Source organism: Anolis carolinensis, chromosome 3 (genome assembly GCF_035594765.1).
Source record: "Anolis carolinensis isolate JA03-04 chromosome 3, rAnoCar3.1.pri, whole genome shotgun sequence".
Taxonomy (NCBI): domain Eukaryota; kingdom Metazoa; phylum Chordata; class Lepidosauria; order Squamata; family Dactyloidae; genus Anolis; species Anolis carolinensis.
Genome location: NC_085843.1, coordinates 161,246,398 through 161,263,133, shown reverse-complemented (window position 1 = coordinate 161,263,133; position 16,736 = coordinate 161,246,398). Strand labels below are relative to the sequence as shown.

The window sequence follows — 16,736 nt, the reverse complement described above, 5'->3', positions numbered from 1 at the left end:
TAGACTAAGACTCCTTCTTTGGATGAAATGGGACCAAGTGCCAAATCTGGCAGAAAACCCAGTTACACAGAGCTATACATCATTCTCTATTGAGAAAGGTGTTTTGTCTCCTTTCTCTCCTGAGAGAAGAGATGGAATTCTGGCTGCATTTCTGTCCACTGAGAAAGGAGACAGACTATGTATGTTTGATAATATTTATATTCAGTTTTCTTCATAAGTACTTAATTACAGTGTTTTTGTTATGTCTTTTTTATTCCTATAGCTTGCACATGCAGTGGACATGCAAATATATGTCACATGCAAACAGGAAAATGCTTCTGCACAACTAAAGGGATCAAAGGAGACCAGTGTCAACTGTGAGTACAAATAATAAAGTCTTGAATTATTTATTCATCAGTTTAAAGTTTAAAGAACTCGCGTAATTCAATTTTTGGTGCAGTTTGATTCCTAGATCCTTAGGCCTTCACTACTGATGAAGGGCATTCTGTATGAAATCACAACTGATTGCCTTTCTTAAAACAAAGCACCAGTGACCATTTTAACACTTATGGATCTTGTAAACCACTATAGGAAAAATGTATATTCTGGATTTTCATTTTATTTGTTAGTGGAATCATGTGAGTTGTTCACTATTTAATTTATTCTATAAAAATATTCAGAAATTTTTAAAAAAATTGGGAACATTTTGAGGTAGATAAAGAATCTGATTTTTCCAAACATAATTATATACTGAAATTAGTAGACTGGCCCATATGATAGAAAATGTGTTGCTGCTGGGTCATTATATCTGAAGTTCTTTGGCCCTTAATGCCTTCCTGTTTAAAAATGGAAGTAAATAAAAGACTTCATTATATTTTATTCAGAGTGCACCTGTTGCAACATTAAACAAGAGAGGGTTTTCTTGCAGGTTTCAGATTTGCGAAATAGTATTATTGTTGGGACTTCATTGATGTGGAAACTTCATTCAGTAACACATTTAAAATACATGTTTCTTGCCAATAAAATTGTCTTGTTATTTATTAATACCGTATTCTATTTTGTTTTTGAAATTTATTTACAGCATTTATATTCCGCCCTTCTCACCCCAAAGGGGACTCAGGGCGGATCACATTACACATATAGGCAAACATTCAATGCCTTTTAACATAGAACAAAGACAAACAAACATAGGCTCCGAGGGGCCTCGAACTCATGACCTCCTGGTCAGAGTGATTCATTGCAGTTAATTGAAGCTGGCTTGCTCTCCCACTGGCGCCACAGCCCGGGCCTATTACTGTATGTATAATTCTGAGTATTATAAATTTCATATCTATAAAAGCATATCTATGCTTTTATAATGGTAAAGTGCTCTTCCTATAATTCAGTGATGATGCTATGAAGCAATACTTAATATCTTACTGATGTGGTGATGCTTTTTGTCATAATATTGTTTCAGCAGAAGGAGAAGGTATGGAAAAGGTCTTCTTGTGATGGACATTGTTGCCAACACATATTGAAAAATATGCAAAAAAAATCCCTTCAAGAAACAAAATAGCCTAAGCCTCTTTATTGAACACATAAGAACACTTTTATAGTTACCCATCATCATAGTGTTTAATGGACTTGATGATGTGATTCAAATATAATTGTAGTTGTCATAATATACATATATAATGGGATTTGATTTTCTATGGTTTTCTCAGTATATTTTCCTAATCAGTATTTAGAAACGGTAAGATCTGTACATGTTATCTTCCTTTTAAAAAATGTCCAGGTCTCTTATGGTTGATGTTGAAAAACATAAGATATACTATGCCATGGGAACTTGTAGCACCTTTAAGACTGCAAGAAAAACTTCTGTAGTATAAACTTTTATAAATTGGTTCTACTTCAGCAGTATACAAAAGCATATTCTACAAATCTCTTTCTCTCACCTCGTCTCAAAGCTGCTACAAGATCCTTTTACATACTGATATAGGCTAACACACCTGAGCCTTTGAACAACAAAAGCTGTGCTGAATTAAACCTTAGGCCCATGTAGTTCAACATTGACGTTTGGCCAGTCAAACACTAATGGGAAATTGCAGAGCAGGACATAAGCACAATCATATCTCCTATTTGTGTTCCCATTTATTGGTGTTGAGAAGCATAATTCTGCTGTTACTGGAGATTGATTTGTTTATCGTGTCAGAAGCTAATTGAGAATACAGTTATAATGTATAGAAAAACCATAAACAAAGTTAAAAACTTGACATTATACTAAATTTCCTTTGACCAGAAGCTGACCACTTCAGGTGCCTCTGGTGTTGCTATAAGAAGGTCCTCCATTGAGCATGTGGCAGGACTTAGGCTGCATTGTAGTGAGTGGTCTGTGGTTTGCTCTTCTTCATACTCGTATGATGTGGACTCTACTTTGTTGCCCCATTTCTTGGCTCTGCATCTCGTGGTGCCAAAGCGCAGTCTGTTCAGCGCCTTTCAAGCCGCCCAGTCTTCTCTGTGCCCAGGGGGAGTTTCTCATCTGGAGATAATATATTGATGTTACTACTAGAGATAATATATTGATGTTATTTCCAGTATCCATTGATTGCCTTATTCTCCAAGAATAGCCACATTTAAGATATGGCCTCTGAGTCTCTTGGTATCAACTCCCGTAGTTTAATGATGAGCTTGTATTTTAATAATCTGATATCTTCAGTGCAGGAGGCTTAGAGGCATATCAATAGAAAAAGACGTTCCCATGGGAAGTTATGTTTTCAAACTACAATAAGGATTAATAGCAAATGTATCACCCATTTGGTCTTATGCCCAAGATGCTGCTGAGATAATGCCTAATATCTACATAGCATCTCCATAAAAATCTCCTTAAACTATAGGAAACTCAAGCACCTGGATCAGGGAAGGCAGGAGCCAAGTCACTCCCAATACAAAGGAGATTTGGTTACAGCTTTGTCATGGAAATAAACTTTCCCAACAAAGGCATTTCAAGCTTTAGCACCAGCAGCCATATCCAAGCTGAAGAAAATGTTTCCTTTTTTAGCTTCTGCCATACAGAGTTAAAAGCATGTGTTCACCTCTATGAGACAATTTAATAAGAAGGCTCACCATCAGTATTCAGAAAAAAATCATTTAATTTTTTAACTGTACTCAGAGGCTATATTAAAATAAAAATCTTCAATTAGAGTTTTAATTACAATTGCATTCTTTATTTATGAACAAATATGTTTAGGTGATAAAAATACTAATGGCTAGTAAGGTTTAATATGAGTGATAGAGCTTAATCCTTTCTTTGCTCACTCACCCATAAATCTGCCTACTGCCACGGTTGTGATATTCTTCCAGAAAGCGTTCATACGACTGAAGTCTTAATTAATTTAAACCAAAGCAGTCATAGCATTAAACTGTATTTAATGGGTTGATAATGTGTGCTGTGCTCTTCTGAAGGTACATCTCATATTCAAATCATATTCAAAGTGATGAAGGGGCTGTGCTGGCAATTTTTCTTTTATTCACTATATGTTTTGCATTACTGCTGCTGGATTCAAGAGCCTATATAAATGGGCTCAGATACTGGTGAACTGTAGCTGAGGATATAAATTGTTTTTCCAATTGTTGGGCAGAGCATTGTGCAATCTCAGCAGCAAGCCTATAAATCTGTGATTACTAAAGTTAGGATTTCCATGAAAATTTCAAACTTTAGCTGTTCACTGTGTAAGTTAGATTTATATTCCTGTCAAGAATCCTATTGATTACAAAGCCATTGCTACAGGGAATGATGTTGCTCCTCCCACCCTTCTCTTTCTAGCAGTGTGCAATGAGTTCCATGCCCTAGGAGCAAAAGCTTTTTAGAAATCAGTGAGACTTTATAAAACAAATTATTTCAAAGTGGAAGAAGCTATAGAAGTCTGGAGAGAAAGGAGCACTTATCTTTTTCAAGACTATCTTACTTTCTACTCAGAAATAACATACTTTCTTTTCTAGTTCAAGACATAAGAGTAAATTGTGTCATTTCAGATAGAAGAGTTGTGTGTAGTGTTGAATAATGGTTCTGACTATTATGTTGTTTCTAATAAAATGTCCTATTTAAATTAGCAAGGCTCGCTGATTTTAACTGCTATCCCAAGCAGAACTGCAAGTACATAATATCCTTTGATCTTATTTGGACTTCAGCTTAAACCCGGAATTTGGGACCGGTCATCCATGGACTGGATGCTGCAAGGAGTTGTGGTTTCCATCTGCTTTGTAAGCTTCTTAAATGCCCTGATCTAAAAGCTTTTGAACTTTAAATGCCTTAAACTGAAGAATAGAATTGAAACAATGTGATGCGGCGGCAAAAAAAGCCAATGGGATTTTGGCCTACATCAATAGGAGTCTAGTGTCTAGATCCAGGGAAGTCATGCTAGCCCTCTATTCTGCCTTGGTCAGACCACACCTGGAATACTGTGTCCAATCTGAAGGGAGATGTTGACAAGCTGGAAAGTGTCCAGAGGAGGGTGACTAAAATCAAGAGTCTGGAGAACAAGCCCTATGAGGATTGGCTTAAACAACTGGGCATGTTTAGCCTGCAGAAGAGAAGGCTGAGAGGAGACATGATGGCCATGTATAAATATGTGTAGGAAACTCATAGGGAGGATGGAGCAAGCTTGTTTTCTGCTGTCCTGGAGACTAGGGCGCAGAACAATGGCTTTAAACTACAGGAAAGGAGATTCCACCTGAACATTAGGAAGAACTTCCTCACTGTGAGAGATGTTTGACTGTGGAACTCTCTGCCCCGGAATGTAGTGGAGGCTCCTTCTTTGGAGGCTTTTAAGCAGAGACTGGATGGCCATCTGTCGGGGGGTGCTTTGAATGTGATTTTCCTGTGTCTTGGCAGGGGGTTGGACTAGATGGACCACGAGGTCTCTTCCACCTCTACGATTCTATTATTCTATTCTATGATTCTAAATTGAATTGGTTTTGCAGGCAGGAAAATATATGCAGGAACTTGGCTGTGTTTTTCAGAAATGAACGTTGTTATATTTGGGTTTACTTCTAAGCAGAAATTGAGGGAAATGAACTGTTTTGTATGCTTGAGGGGAAAAGTCCAACTACATAAGAATTACTCTTGGTCTCTCCCATTTTGCTTTTGCCCTACTGACTGACTTTGTTGCCCTTTTCTTAGCACTGATCAGCGCTAAAATACACTCTAACAATAATTTCCACATGATGATAACAACAACCATTACAATAAACCTTCTTCCTCCTCATGCCTTTTTCCAGTGTTGAACTCAAGTTAAAAGTAAAATAGTTTTTTTAATCATGTCATAAAAATTAAAGAGCAATAAAATTATATAAAAATAGAATTAAAACAACAACAATGAATAAAACTCCAGCATTGTAAAGGCCTGCTTTTCCTTTAAAATATAGTTCTCAAAGGCCTTCCAGGATACAAAAGGTCTTCTCCTAGGAGAGTGCCAATCTAACTACTATGGAAAGAGGTTCCAGAACTTGAGAACAGTCACTGAATGAGGTTCTACATTGCCATTTAATATGGTATAAAGTTGGATCAGCCTGCTTGTGTCAACAACACATGCAGACAGATGTGGGTTATCCCAGGATATGCTGCCTTGTAATCCGGGTTAAAAAAACCCCTACGGGATCCAGATTTTCCCGAATCTGGAATTGGTGTCTCTGCAGCCAGCATGTGCCCCCTGGGCTCAGATAGCCAGGACAGATGGGGTAGCTGTCCCTCCTATCTCTCCCCCCCCCCCCCACCAAAAATGGACAGAAAAATGATATTTACTTGATCTCTGAGATGTTTGCTTCCTGGCTTCTGCCATGTGATTGAGCAAGGTATCTTGAAAGGAGTGAACTCAATCCACTCCTTCTAAGCTGCCTTGTCCAGTCCAATGACAGACCAGGAAGCAAACAATCTTTTTTTAGTGGAAATTGGGATGCTTGGGGGAGGGGGGAGGAACCAGTCGTATTCCCAGTTGTGTAAAACCAGTTTCAGCATGGCTGGGTTGTGGGGCCACTTTTTTGATAGTGCCCCTGTCTGGCCACAGGGAGCCCCCAAACTGGCATGTTTTATGCAGGTTTGGGGTGCATTTGTGTCTGTGTAGAACTGCCCCAAGAAAGCCTTCTCCTATGTTCTCACATGGTATGCATGCATGTGGGATTGTAAAGATGGGTGGAAGGAGATCTCAAAACATGTCAGGTAGAAAAAGAATACAGCCCTTCAAATAGCTTGAACTTGAACTTCATAGGGCTTTATAACTTAAAATACAAAATAACTTTTGACTCATTTTTATTCCACTGGATTAGACTTTATGAATACAACATGAAAGCTATTAGACAGTTCTGTGCAGTCATAGTTAATAATCTGTAAAGTTTACTTTTCAATGCACAATAGCTTTAATCAAAATTATATTAGGGTGTTGACTATTAACTATGATAGGCCTTATGATTTTTAATAATAATAATAATAATAATAATAATAATAATAATAATTTTTATTTGTATCCCGCAGTTCTCCCTAAATGGGACCCAAAGTGACTCACAGCATTTTAAAAAACAATACAAGTGTGTGTGTGTGTGTGTGTGTGTGTATATATATATATATCACAATAGCCTAAATACTGCAAATAAATACATAAATAATAATAAATAACTATAGCGTATAAAACCAAGTTTACAATAAGGCATAAATAAACATATTTAAAAACATTTATGAAATACAGTTATTACAGGAAACTCATCAATAGAGATGGTAAACTTAGCACGGCCCGCTAAAAGTTAGCCTTCCTGTTGTTCCAACTGAGAATCTTCATTAAAAGCTTGTGTGAACAGAGGAAGGTCTTTAGCTGCTTTTTAAAAGTTGTCAGGGAGGGGGCTGTTTTAACCTCCTTGACCCTCTCCTTCAAGGCCGCCTACCGCATTTCCTTCCCAAACATTGCACATAGTGTCATATATTGCTATGACAATTATCTCTTATGTCTAGAAGAAATTAGAATTAGAAGACTTCTGCATCATTTCACAGGCTTTTACTGGCCAGAATCATTGGATTTGTGTGGCCTGACTGAAAGTCTTGTTTTGGACAGCTTCGTTCATTTCTGAGAGCATATGAATTGTTGGCAATGTACCCTTTGTACCCAAATGCAATTACACGCAGACGTGTGTTTTTGTAATATATCAAGCATGATTTTCATTCCATGCAAGGTTATATATAAACCCATTTGAAAAGTTCCATCTCTATTGCAATTGTTGTTCCTTCAGCCTAATGGACTCTGTTATCCCCTGTCTTGACCATGGTTGAACCAGTAGATGTCTTGGAGTTCTCCACATTTTACTGTTGACACTGTTCTGCAGTTGGTGCCTCTTATTTGCATTTAGTACAATTTCGGCGTTTCAACAGTCTACTGCAGGTCTCATAGATTTCCCTTGACAGATAGGCCTCATAAGCATAAAATGTCTCACCCAACTGATCAGCAAAATTTTAGAAAGACAGGAAAATAAGCATTCACCCTTGAAGTAATGTGATCAAGAAATAACTTGATCCTGAACTTTTCCTGAAGGCTTTGATACAATGAGAATTCATTCTTTTATGCAGGAAGAAATGCTAATTTGTTACTATAGACTTAAATGTGGGTTTAATATGCCTTCTCCTGAATATAACCTCCCTAAACCCAGAAGTATGTAAGAATTAACAGAGTATTGCTTATATCACCTTTGGGCACATGGTTCCTGAGCCTAGTCCTCTTCTATGTTTAGTTGTAACAAAGGAGGTGCCTCTTGTCACCTTTTCTACTTTTGTTAGTTTGCATGAGAAATAATTAGATTATTTCTTTTCTCTAGCTTCTAACTAACAGGTAAAGATATATTTTATATCAGTTTCTAACTGCATCAATGTTTCACGATTTCAGTGGTATGTTACCCAAATGCATGCAGGTAAACATGACGCTTTCACATTTATTGTTAATGTTTAAGTTCGGGAATCAAGTGGGAAAGAGAGAGCAATTATACTACAATAACATTTTTAAAAAGTGCTTCTTCTGTTCAGGAACAATGTCATTGTGTATAAGAGATGTATAACTTGGTAATGAGTAAAATTACTCTTCCTAGCTAAGCAGCCTTTTATGTTTCCTGCCAGAAAAATATACTACTAAAGTGAGTTCTATATTTTGAGAATAACTTTATGGTGTTAAGACAATTGGATCCAAAATACTCATTGAAAAATTCCATTATTCCTTGACACAGGGTGCTGTGCTAGAACAGTGAAATTAAAAACCAAAAAAGTTAATTCCCTTCTTTTTTTTATATCAGGAGCAACTTGAGAAACTTCAAGTCGCTTCTGGTGTGAGAGAATTGGCTGTCTTCAAGGACGTTACCCAGGGTATGCCCGGATGCTTTGAAGTATTCACCATCCTTGTGGAAGGCTTCTCTCATGTCCCCACATGCATATTAATTGTTAATTAATTAATTAATTAATTAACACAGGGCCCCTGGTGGTGGCACAGTGTGTTAAAGTGCTGAGCTGCTAAACTTGCAGACTGAAAGGTGCCAGGTTCAAATCCCAGGAGCGGAATGAGCGCCCGCTGTTAGCCCCAGCTCCTGCCAACCTAGCAGTTCGAAAACATGTAAATGTGAGTAAATCAATAGGTACCGCTCCGGCGGGAAGGTAACGGCGCTCCATGCAGTCATCCCGGCCACATGACCTTGGAGGTGTCTACGGACAACGCCGGCTCTTCGGCTTAGAAATGGAGATAAGCACCAACCCCCAGAGTCGGTCACGACTGGACTTTACGTCAGAGGAAAACCTTTACCTTACCTAACACTACACAATTGCAGTTATACACACATGTATCAAGCATGATTTTCATTCCATACAAGGTTAGATGTAAACCCATTAGAAGAGTTTCACTTCTAGGCATCATTTACAATTATTGTTCCTTCTTACAAGAATGTAGCCCCTGTTTGTTCTTCACAATTATTGGTTCTTTAAGCCCCTGAAAAAGAATAGTTATCGGTGGGACTACAGACTGGGTTCACACAACATATTTATGTATAATGATATTGTATATTATCTATTTAGCTGCTTTGTTGAATTGCTTTGAATCCCTCTTTAAAAAACAAAAAACAAAAAACAAAACAAATAGAAGTCATATAACCAAAACCCAGTAAGGGATCTGTATGTGTAAGTATGTACATGTAGCTAAGTGTACAATAGTATTTGCATCACCTTGCTACTCCCTTAAGTAACAGTTCTAATAATGTTTCCTTCTGTAACTTCCTTCCAATTAAATGAAGCTAGAAGTAGGGTCATGCCTTATTGGATTGGAGACCAAGGTCTTCTGTAATATTTGGAGTTGCTTCATCCCACCAGCAGAATTTGTCCATGAAAGATTTTTTTTGAAAAAACAAGTATAAAAGTGAAATATAGTATATTTATGTCATTAAGCACTTAATGAAAAGATTAAACTGTAAACTAAACCAATTTAAATTATATATAATTTAACCTAATATTACTCCATATTTTTCTTATCTTTCCATTTTACTGGCATGGAGCCTAAATGGGTTAAACCCATGTACCGGCATAACTACTGACCAAAAGGTCGGTGGTTCAAATCCGGGGAGTGGGGTGAGCTCCTGTTTGTCAGTTCCAGCTTCCCATGTGGGGCATGAGAGAAGTCTCCCACAGGATGGTAAAACATTTGGTCATCCCTGGGCAACGTCCTTGCCAATTCTCTCACACCAGAAGCGACTTGCATTTTCTCAAGTCGCTCCTGACACGAAAGAAAAAAAGAAAGTGGGTTTTTCTGGGCTAGCTTTTTATAGCTGCAGAACTTACTGATCACAAGGTCGACAGTTTTGTGGATGGGGTGAGCTCCTGCTGTTAGCCCCAGCCCCAGCTACTGCCAACCTAGCAGTTCAAAAACATGCAAATGTGAGTAAATATCACTTTGGCAGGAAGCTAATGGCGTTCCATGCAGTCTTGCCGGCCACATGACCTAGGATGCATTTACTCACAACACTGGCTCTTTGGCTTAGAAATGGAGATGAGAATCACCCCCCACCCCCCCACAGTCAGACACGACTGGACTTAATGTTAAGGGGAAACCCTTATTATTACTTTTTACAGAACTGCTTTCTTTCTTTCTGTGAGTTTCTTTCTTCCTTGTTGTTTTATAATTTCTAAACATCTCTTTTGGGATAAGACTCATGATTCATCTTTGTACATATAAAATAGCTGCACTCAACAATATAATTACTGTGTTTACATTTTATGTTAAAAATCATTTAACATTATAAAATTGCAGAAGGCCTTGTTGTTTTCTGATTTGCACTGCTTTCAGAGGAAACTAATCGGGTGCCAAAGCAGCAACTATAAATAGTTAGATAGTTATGGACATCTTGTTATACTTATGTTTAGTAAATCAAATATTCTTCTTTTGTAGCTGAGTTCCAAATGCAATTTCCCATTAGAATCTATAGAGAAAACAAATCTATTAAGTTTCTTCAGATGTATCATAGGTATGATGCTGTATAGTCGAACAGTTCACTAAGTCAATGGCTGCATTTTTCATACTTTAATTGCAATTATCATAATAGCCAACTGATCACTTGGTGTTTTTACCATTTGGCAATTGACTCTTGCTTAATTTAGAACATTGGCAGTCAAGGAAAATAAATCAATATGATGGAACTGCCACATAAGTGGAATTATTATTTAAGTAGCTATGGTCAATCGGGTGCATGCATTTTTAATTTTTAAAAAACATTTCCATCCTTAAAAAAAAAAATCCTCTGCAACCCATGGGACATGGAAATACATTTTCACCTACCAACCCCCAACTTTTTGAGCCCAAGGTAGGATTCAAAGAGAGGATATAGCAAAGTTGGTATATGGGGACATTTATGGGGGTGGGGAATCAACCTTTTTAAATTGTTTATTTATTTTATTTAATTTAAAATTTTTGAACATCTATATATATAATAAAAGTGAATGTTTGTATGTTTGTGTCAGCGTTTTGATTGGTCGGGCGGTGTATGTGCTCGCATTTTGATTGGCCTGGCGGAATATGGATCAGCTTTCTAATTGGCCGGCCGGAATATGGGCCAGCTCTGATTGGCTGCCACTTTCACAGGCCAATGGGACTGCTGAGGCAAAAACTACTACCAACTGGCTTCGTTCGGCCTACTTATCTCCTCAGAACGAAGCTAGCTCTGGGAGAGTTAACAGCCTCGGCCTACACTTTGGTAATCCAAAACACCACTGGGACCACCAGGAAGGCCGGAGCTGGACCAAACCTGACACACATAACCCCTACGACCCATGAACCCACTGACAACGGATCTGGACCACATAGACCCAACATGCCCAACTGTCAGACTGATAATAAAAAACTTTGGTTCTAAGAATTACAGTTCACTCGCACATTCACAGCATTCTGAATCCAACTAATGATGGAAAATAATTATGTTTTAATGCTTCCTTTTCAACAATGTTTGTGGGTATGTTTATGAAAACTCTACCCCCTCACCTCACCTCCTTCAGCGCATCTACTGACAGGCTGCTAGGCCCAAAGGAGGGGGCCATCTTCACCCCTTAATACTGTTCCAAAGAAGACAGATTTTCCCTGGCTCATTGGGACATAGTATTATTCACAGCTGACTAAAGAGAAAATAATGACTATCTTTTAAATCTTTCCTTTTAAGGATGGTTTACTCCCCCCCCCCCCCCCCCAGTTTTTACTGAGTCAAAAAACTACCACAGAGCAGGCTTTGGCCTACTCACTCTAACAGGCCTGACACATACAGTCCCCATGGCCTACTATACACCCGGGCACTGTTTGGAGTGGGATGGAGCATGGATGGTGGACTTGCATATGGGAGTTGTAGTTCACCTGCCCCCACTGAACACAGCTATGTCTTATTTATACTACTATTGCTTAACGTTACTTTTATGTTTTATTTATATGGTGGATGTTAGCACGTGGCTTAATGACCTTGCAAGCCACTTTGGGTCCATTGCAGAAAGGCGGGGGAGAAATATCAGACATAAATAAATAAATAAATGTCTCAATTGTATGTATGGTTGGAATGACCTTCTGTCGGGAGGGCTTGAATGGACTCTTCCTTTGTGGCAGATGGGGCTGGACTGGATGACCTTCAAAGACCCCTTTCAAATCTAGGACTCTATCTATCTCCCAATCGCATTTATGACTGGATGGCCATCTGTCAGGAGGGCTTGGATGGTGTCTTCCTCTATGGCAGAAGGGGGTTCAACTAGATGGCCTTTGGGCACCCCTTCTAACTCTAGGATTCTATGGAAGCCTTTAAACCAAGCACGGGCCAACTTGGGCCCTCCAGGTGTTTTGGACTCCAACTCCCACAATTCCAGACAGCCTACCCCATGATGCGCTTTATGTCCTGGTGCCGTTTGCGGGATGATGGACCATGGGTGATGGGATATGTAGTACTTTCAATCACTACGATTCCCACAGGCCACTGCGATGCCCACCAGTGACGGAACTGGACCAAACTTGGCACACAGATGGGACATGTAGTACCTTCACTCTCTTCTTGAGACCACAGCAACTGCTACAAATGACAGAACTGAACCAAATCTGGTATATATATCCCAAATGACACACTTTACATGTTGCAGCAGTTTGGGGGAGGACAGACCAAGGACGATGGGAGTTGCAGTACCTTCATCCAATTCACCTCACACAGGCCACTGTGATTCCCATGAATGACGAAACTGTACCAAACTTGATACACAGGTGCAATGTGGCCCCCTTTACGTCCTGATCCGGTTTGGTGCAGCATGGACCATGGATGATGGGATTTGCAGTACCCTCACCCGATTCACCTCCCACGGACCACTGTGATACCCATGAAAGACGAAACTGTACCATACTTGACACACAGGTGCAATGTCACACAATTTATGTCCTGGTGTTGTTTGCAGAAGAATGCACCAAGGATGATGGGATTTCCAGTACTTTCATCCAATTCACCTCCCACAGACCACTGTGATCCCCATGAATGATGAAACTGTACCAAACTTGACATATAGGTGCAATGTGGCCCACTTTACGTCCTCCTATCATTTGAGGGAACAACAGACCATGGATGATGGGATTGACAGTATCTTCACTCACTTCCCCAGACCACTGCGACCCCCACCAATGTCTGATCAAGACCAAACTTGACACATCGAGTCCCCATGACCTGCTTTACATCCCGGAGCTGTTTGGAGGGGGATCGACCATGGACTTGCATATGGGAGTTGTAGTTCACCCATACCAACTAAAGCCAACTGACACTGGATCGAGACTAAACTTGGAACAAAGGCAAACAAATCCGTTCTCAAATAACCCGGGCACCGCCGGGCCCCCAAGCTAGTTTTAAATAAATTTAGTAAAGGTAAAGGTAAAGGTTTCCCCCTGACACTAAGTCTAGTCGTGTCTGACTCTGGGGGATTGGTGTTCATTTCTATTTCTAAGCCAAAGAGCTGGCATTGTCCGTAGACGCCTCCAAGGTTACATGGCCAGCATGACTGCATGGAGCGCCGTTACATTTTTAAATACATTTAAATACTCAAAATCTCAACATTTTCAACACAAGAGTACTCATAGCATGTTAACTATCTCAGTTATAATGAAATAACCTTTACACTTTTTTCTGTTCTGAGCAAAAAGCGAAAGCATAAACATATTTTTCTGTAACCTCACAGTATAAAAGTAAATCTCCCTCTGAGTAAGTAATTATTTCCCTAAATAAAAAATAAGTTAAACATTTCACAATCAAGCAATGTAAAGCACTTCCAATTCTTGGTTTTAGAACGATTGAATTCCGTTTCTTGGGAAAGTATTAATGCTTTTTCAGGAAACGAAATCCAACAGTGACTACCTCAGTACAGGATTTTGTTCTTCATTTCAAATACCACATTTGTTAAACTTACTCTACACCTAAAACATGACATGTAACCTTTCATGTTTTCTTTATGATTGCTGTTAGACAAATATGGATAACTCTATTATTAATGGAAAACACAAATTGATTTATCATTCCATAGAAATGCTAGAATAAAGAATGCCATATCTGATGTTTCTCATAATTAAATGTTTCAGACATTGCCTCTTATTTTTAAAACATTAATTTCTACTTTCCCTGAGAAGTACAGAAGCACATGCACTATGGAAAAGAAAGTCACACCAAATAATCCCAAAGGGTTCGTCATCATGTCTTTCTACAGGAGGAAATTGGACAATTTGTTGAAAATTTAGATTTCATAATCAAACTTTGCATTTTAAACATAAAAATCCCCATGTCGAAATAGTCTTTGCTTCTAGAAACTTTTTAAAGGGTTCCCAGTCCTTCCCGAACTCTGAAGAGTCTTTTGACTAAAAGTCTCAGAATAAGGATTATATTAGACCTATGAGTTGCCCATTTACATTTTGATTCTCTGTTTGAGAATACTGTCCACCTGTCCTCACGATTCCCTGCCCAACAGTTAAAAAACCCAGGTAACCTTGAAGGAATAATGCTGATGATCAGAACCTGTTTCTAGCTTTACAGGCAGAGAAAGAGAGAGAGAATGAGTACAACTCATTCATACAACCCAAAGATTCCCAGTTGCAAGTAAGGAAAGTTGAAAGTAAGATGCCTTTCGTAGGAAGGCATAAATCTCATTATATGCTGTTTTTTCCACACATGCCCCAGTTCTTACTTCATAGCAAAGCACAAGACATTCATACTGATTTTACTGAATTTAGATTGCCCCACACTGAGATAGTTTCCAAAAATACTTTGTAGAGGTCAAGAGGTCTTAAACCTCACCTTCAAACCGCTGCCACCTAATATATTGTTACACTCAATGCACTCTTAACCTTTGTACCTTGTTATCAAACTAACTGAAGTGATATACTTCTCATTGTGATATTTTGACAAATTAAGAGTAATAAAATGATGGATATATAATATATACCTGTCTTGAAGACAAAAGTTTATCATGGATATGGCAAATTAGTCAGAGATATGCAGCTAACTGCAGTACCTGCTGCTTTATTAGTAAACAGACTGCTCCATAAACTTTGCAGGTGATGTAATATAGCAGTCACTGTTCATTGTTGGCCCATGATCAAGGAAATCAAGTTAAATCACCTCCTTGTTATCTCAAGAGACATTCACCATATTTTTTTGTGCTGAGCACTAGCTTTTGAATATCTTTGGTCTAGGGTAGGTGAGGTGATTCTTGGTCTCTAGATCAGAAAAGTATGCCTGTCTCAGTACTGCCTGCAAACTTTCCTGTAAAAGGTGTCGTCATGGGTTTCAAATGCTGCCAACAGTTCTAAATACACGTGTAGTCAAAGCAGAGGGCAGTGAGGGGGCAGACTGCTGTCCTTATCCCACAATCAGAAAGTATGGAGAGGAGTATATGAGGCATTTGCCAAGCCCACCACGTTGGAGGGAGGAAGGGAAAACAGCCTGGAGGGGCCAGCGGTGGTGCTCCCTCCCTGCCCTTCCCACCCAACCTAGGGTTTGCTATTTCCCATGATTTCACATATCTACAAAAAGTCCAGGAATATATTCCTCTCAAATATTGTAGCATGTATTTGTTTAGGGAAGCATTTTGTAATTGTTGTGTCCCCAGATGGATAACTCATTGTCATTACATATTCATTCCTTTGGATTTAAGTCATGCACTCTTGGGATACCAGTTCTAGAATTTCTGCTATCCAGTCAAGAATGTCATAGTTTGATGCTCAGGATAGAAACAGAGGCTACTGGAGATCTATAATAAGTTATTTAAGACCACTAATATCACCTTTACCATTTTCTCATTGTATGTTATCCACTGTCTGAAAGTAAGTGGGTCTTTTAAAGAGTATCTATCCTTATATCTTCCCTATCCCATTTACTATACATACTCTAGCTACCCTGCTTGTTGTAAAATCACCATTACAATAAAATAATATAGAGATAAAGAGTTTGAAAGCAGTCTTCCCAAGCGTGGTGCTTCCAGATGTCTGTGCCTCAATGTCTATCTTTTGTAAATAGTTCTTTCTGGTAATTGCATAGTTCTAGAAGACACGTTTATTGAGAGATGTCGAAAAAATTGGACAACGTAATGTGTTTGTATATTCATAGTTCAAGACATAGAGGAGGAAGAGGTACTCCTAGGTTTGAGTCAATTTTAAATAAAGTTATTGTATATTTAACAATCAGAACAATATGAAGCTAGTTAACAACTGAATATGCCTAAAGTGCCTCCCCTTAAATCTAGGTTTTTTTTTTTTACTTTTCAATTTTAGGGTTTATATTTTTGTATGAACAAAGGCTTAGCTTATGCATGGGAAAAGAATCTAGAGTTCTCTATTTTATAAGAATATTTATTTTGAAAATAACTATAGCGAGGGAGATCATTGTTATTTGGTCAGTGGTGGTAAATAAAGCCTTTTGTGAAGTTTTCACTGTTTGTGTTGCTCTGCTGTATAATGAATGTTTCTGTTTGGTTCCTTGTGAAACCTGATCAATAACATATTTTATTAGCAGATTTTTTTTGTTTAAATAGGGACAGAGAGCATGTTGCCTTGGAGAAGGATGTTCTGTTTTGTTACCTGCTCTGTCCTCATTCTTTTTCATAGCTGTTCCTGTGTGAAAACATGATTCAGTGAATTGAGGACTGTACTTAAAAAGTTTTCTGACATCGCCGTCATTCTTCTACTTCACAATTAATCAATGTGTAATATAAAGTGGTTTTCAGTAAAGCC

At 38.5% G+C, this 16,736-nt stretch overlaps 1 protein-coding gene across 5 annotated transcripts in view; it reads left to right on the top strand.

Annotated features, from left to right (window-relative positions):
- The window catches only part of atrnl1 (attractin like 1), a 786,325-nt gene that overhangs the window by 227,447 nt on the left and 542,142 nt on the right, over positions 1–16,736 (top strand). For all 5 annotated transcript variants that reach the window (XM_003223502.4, XM_062977302.1, XM_062977301.1 and 2 more), the window contains one exon: positions 263–356. In XM_003223502.4, the coding sequence (XP_003223550.3) occupies positions 263–356 (94 nt within the window). The remainder of the gene's footprint in view (positions 1–262; positions 357–16,736) is intronic.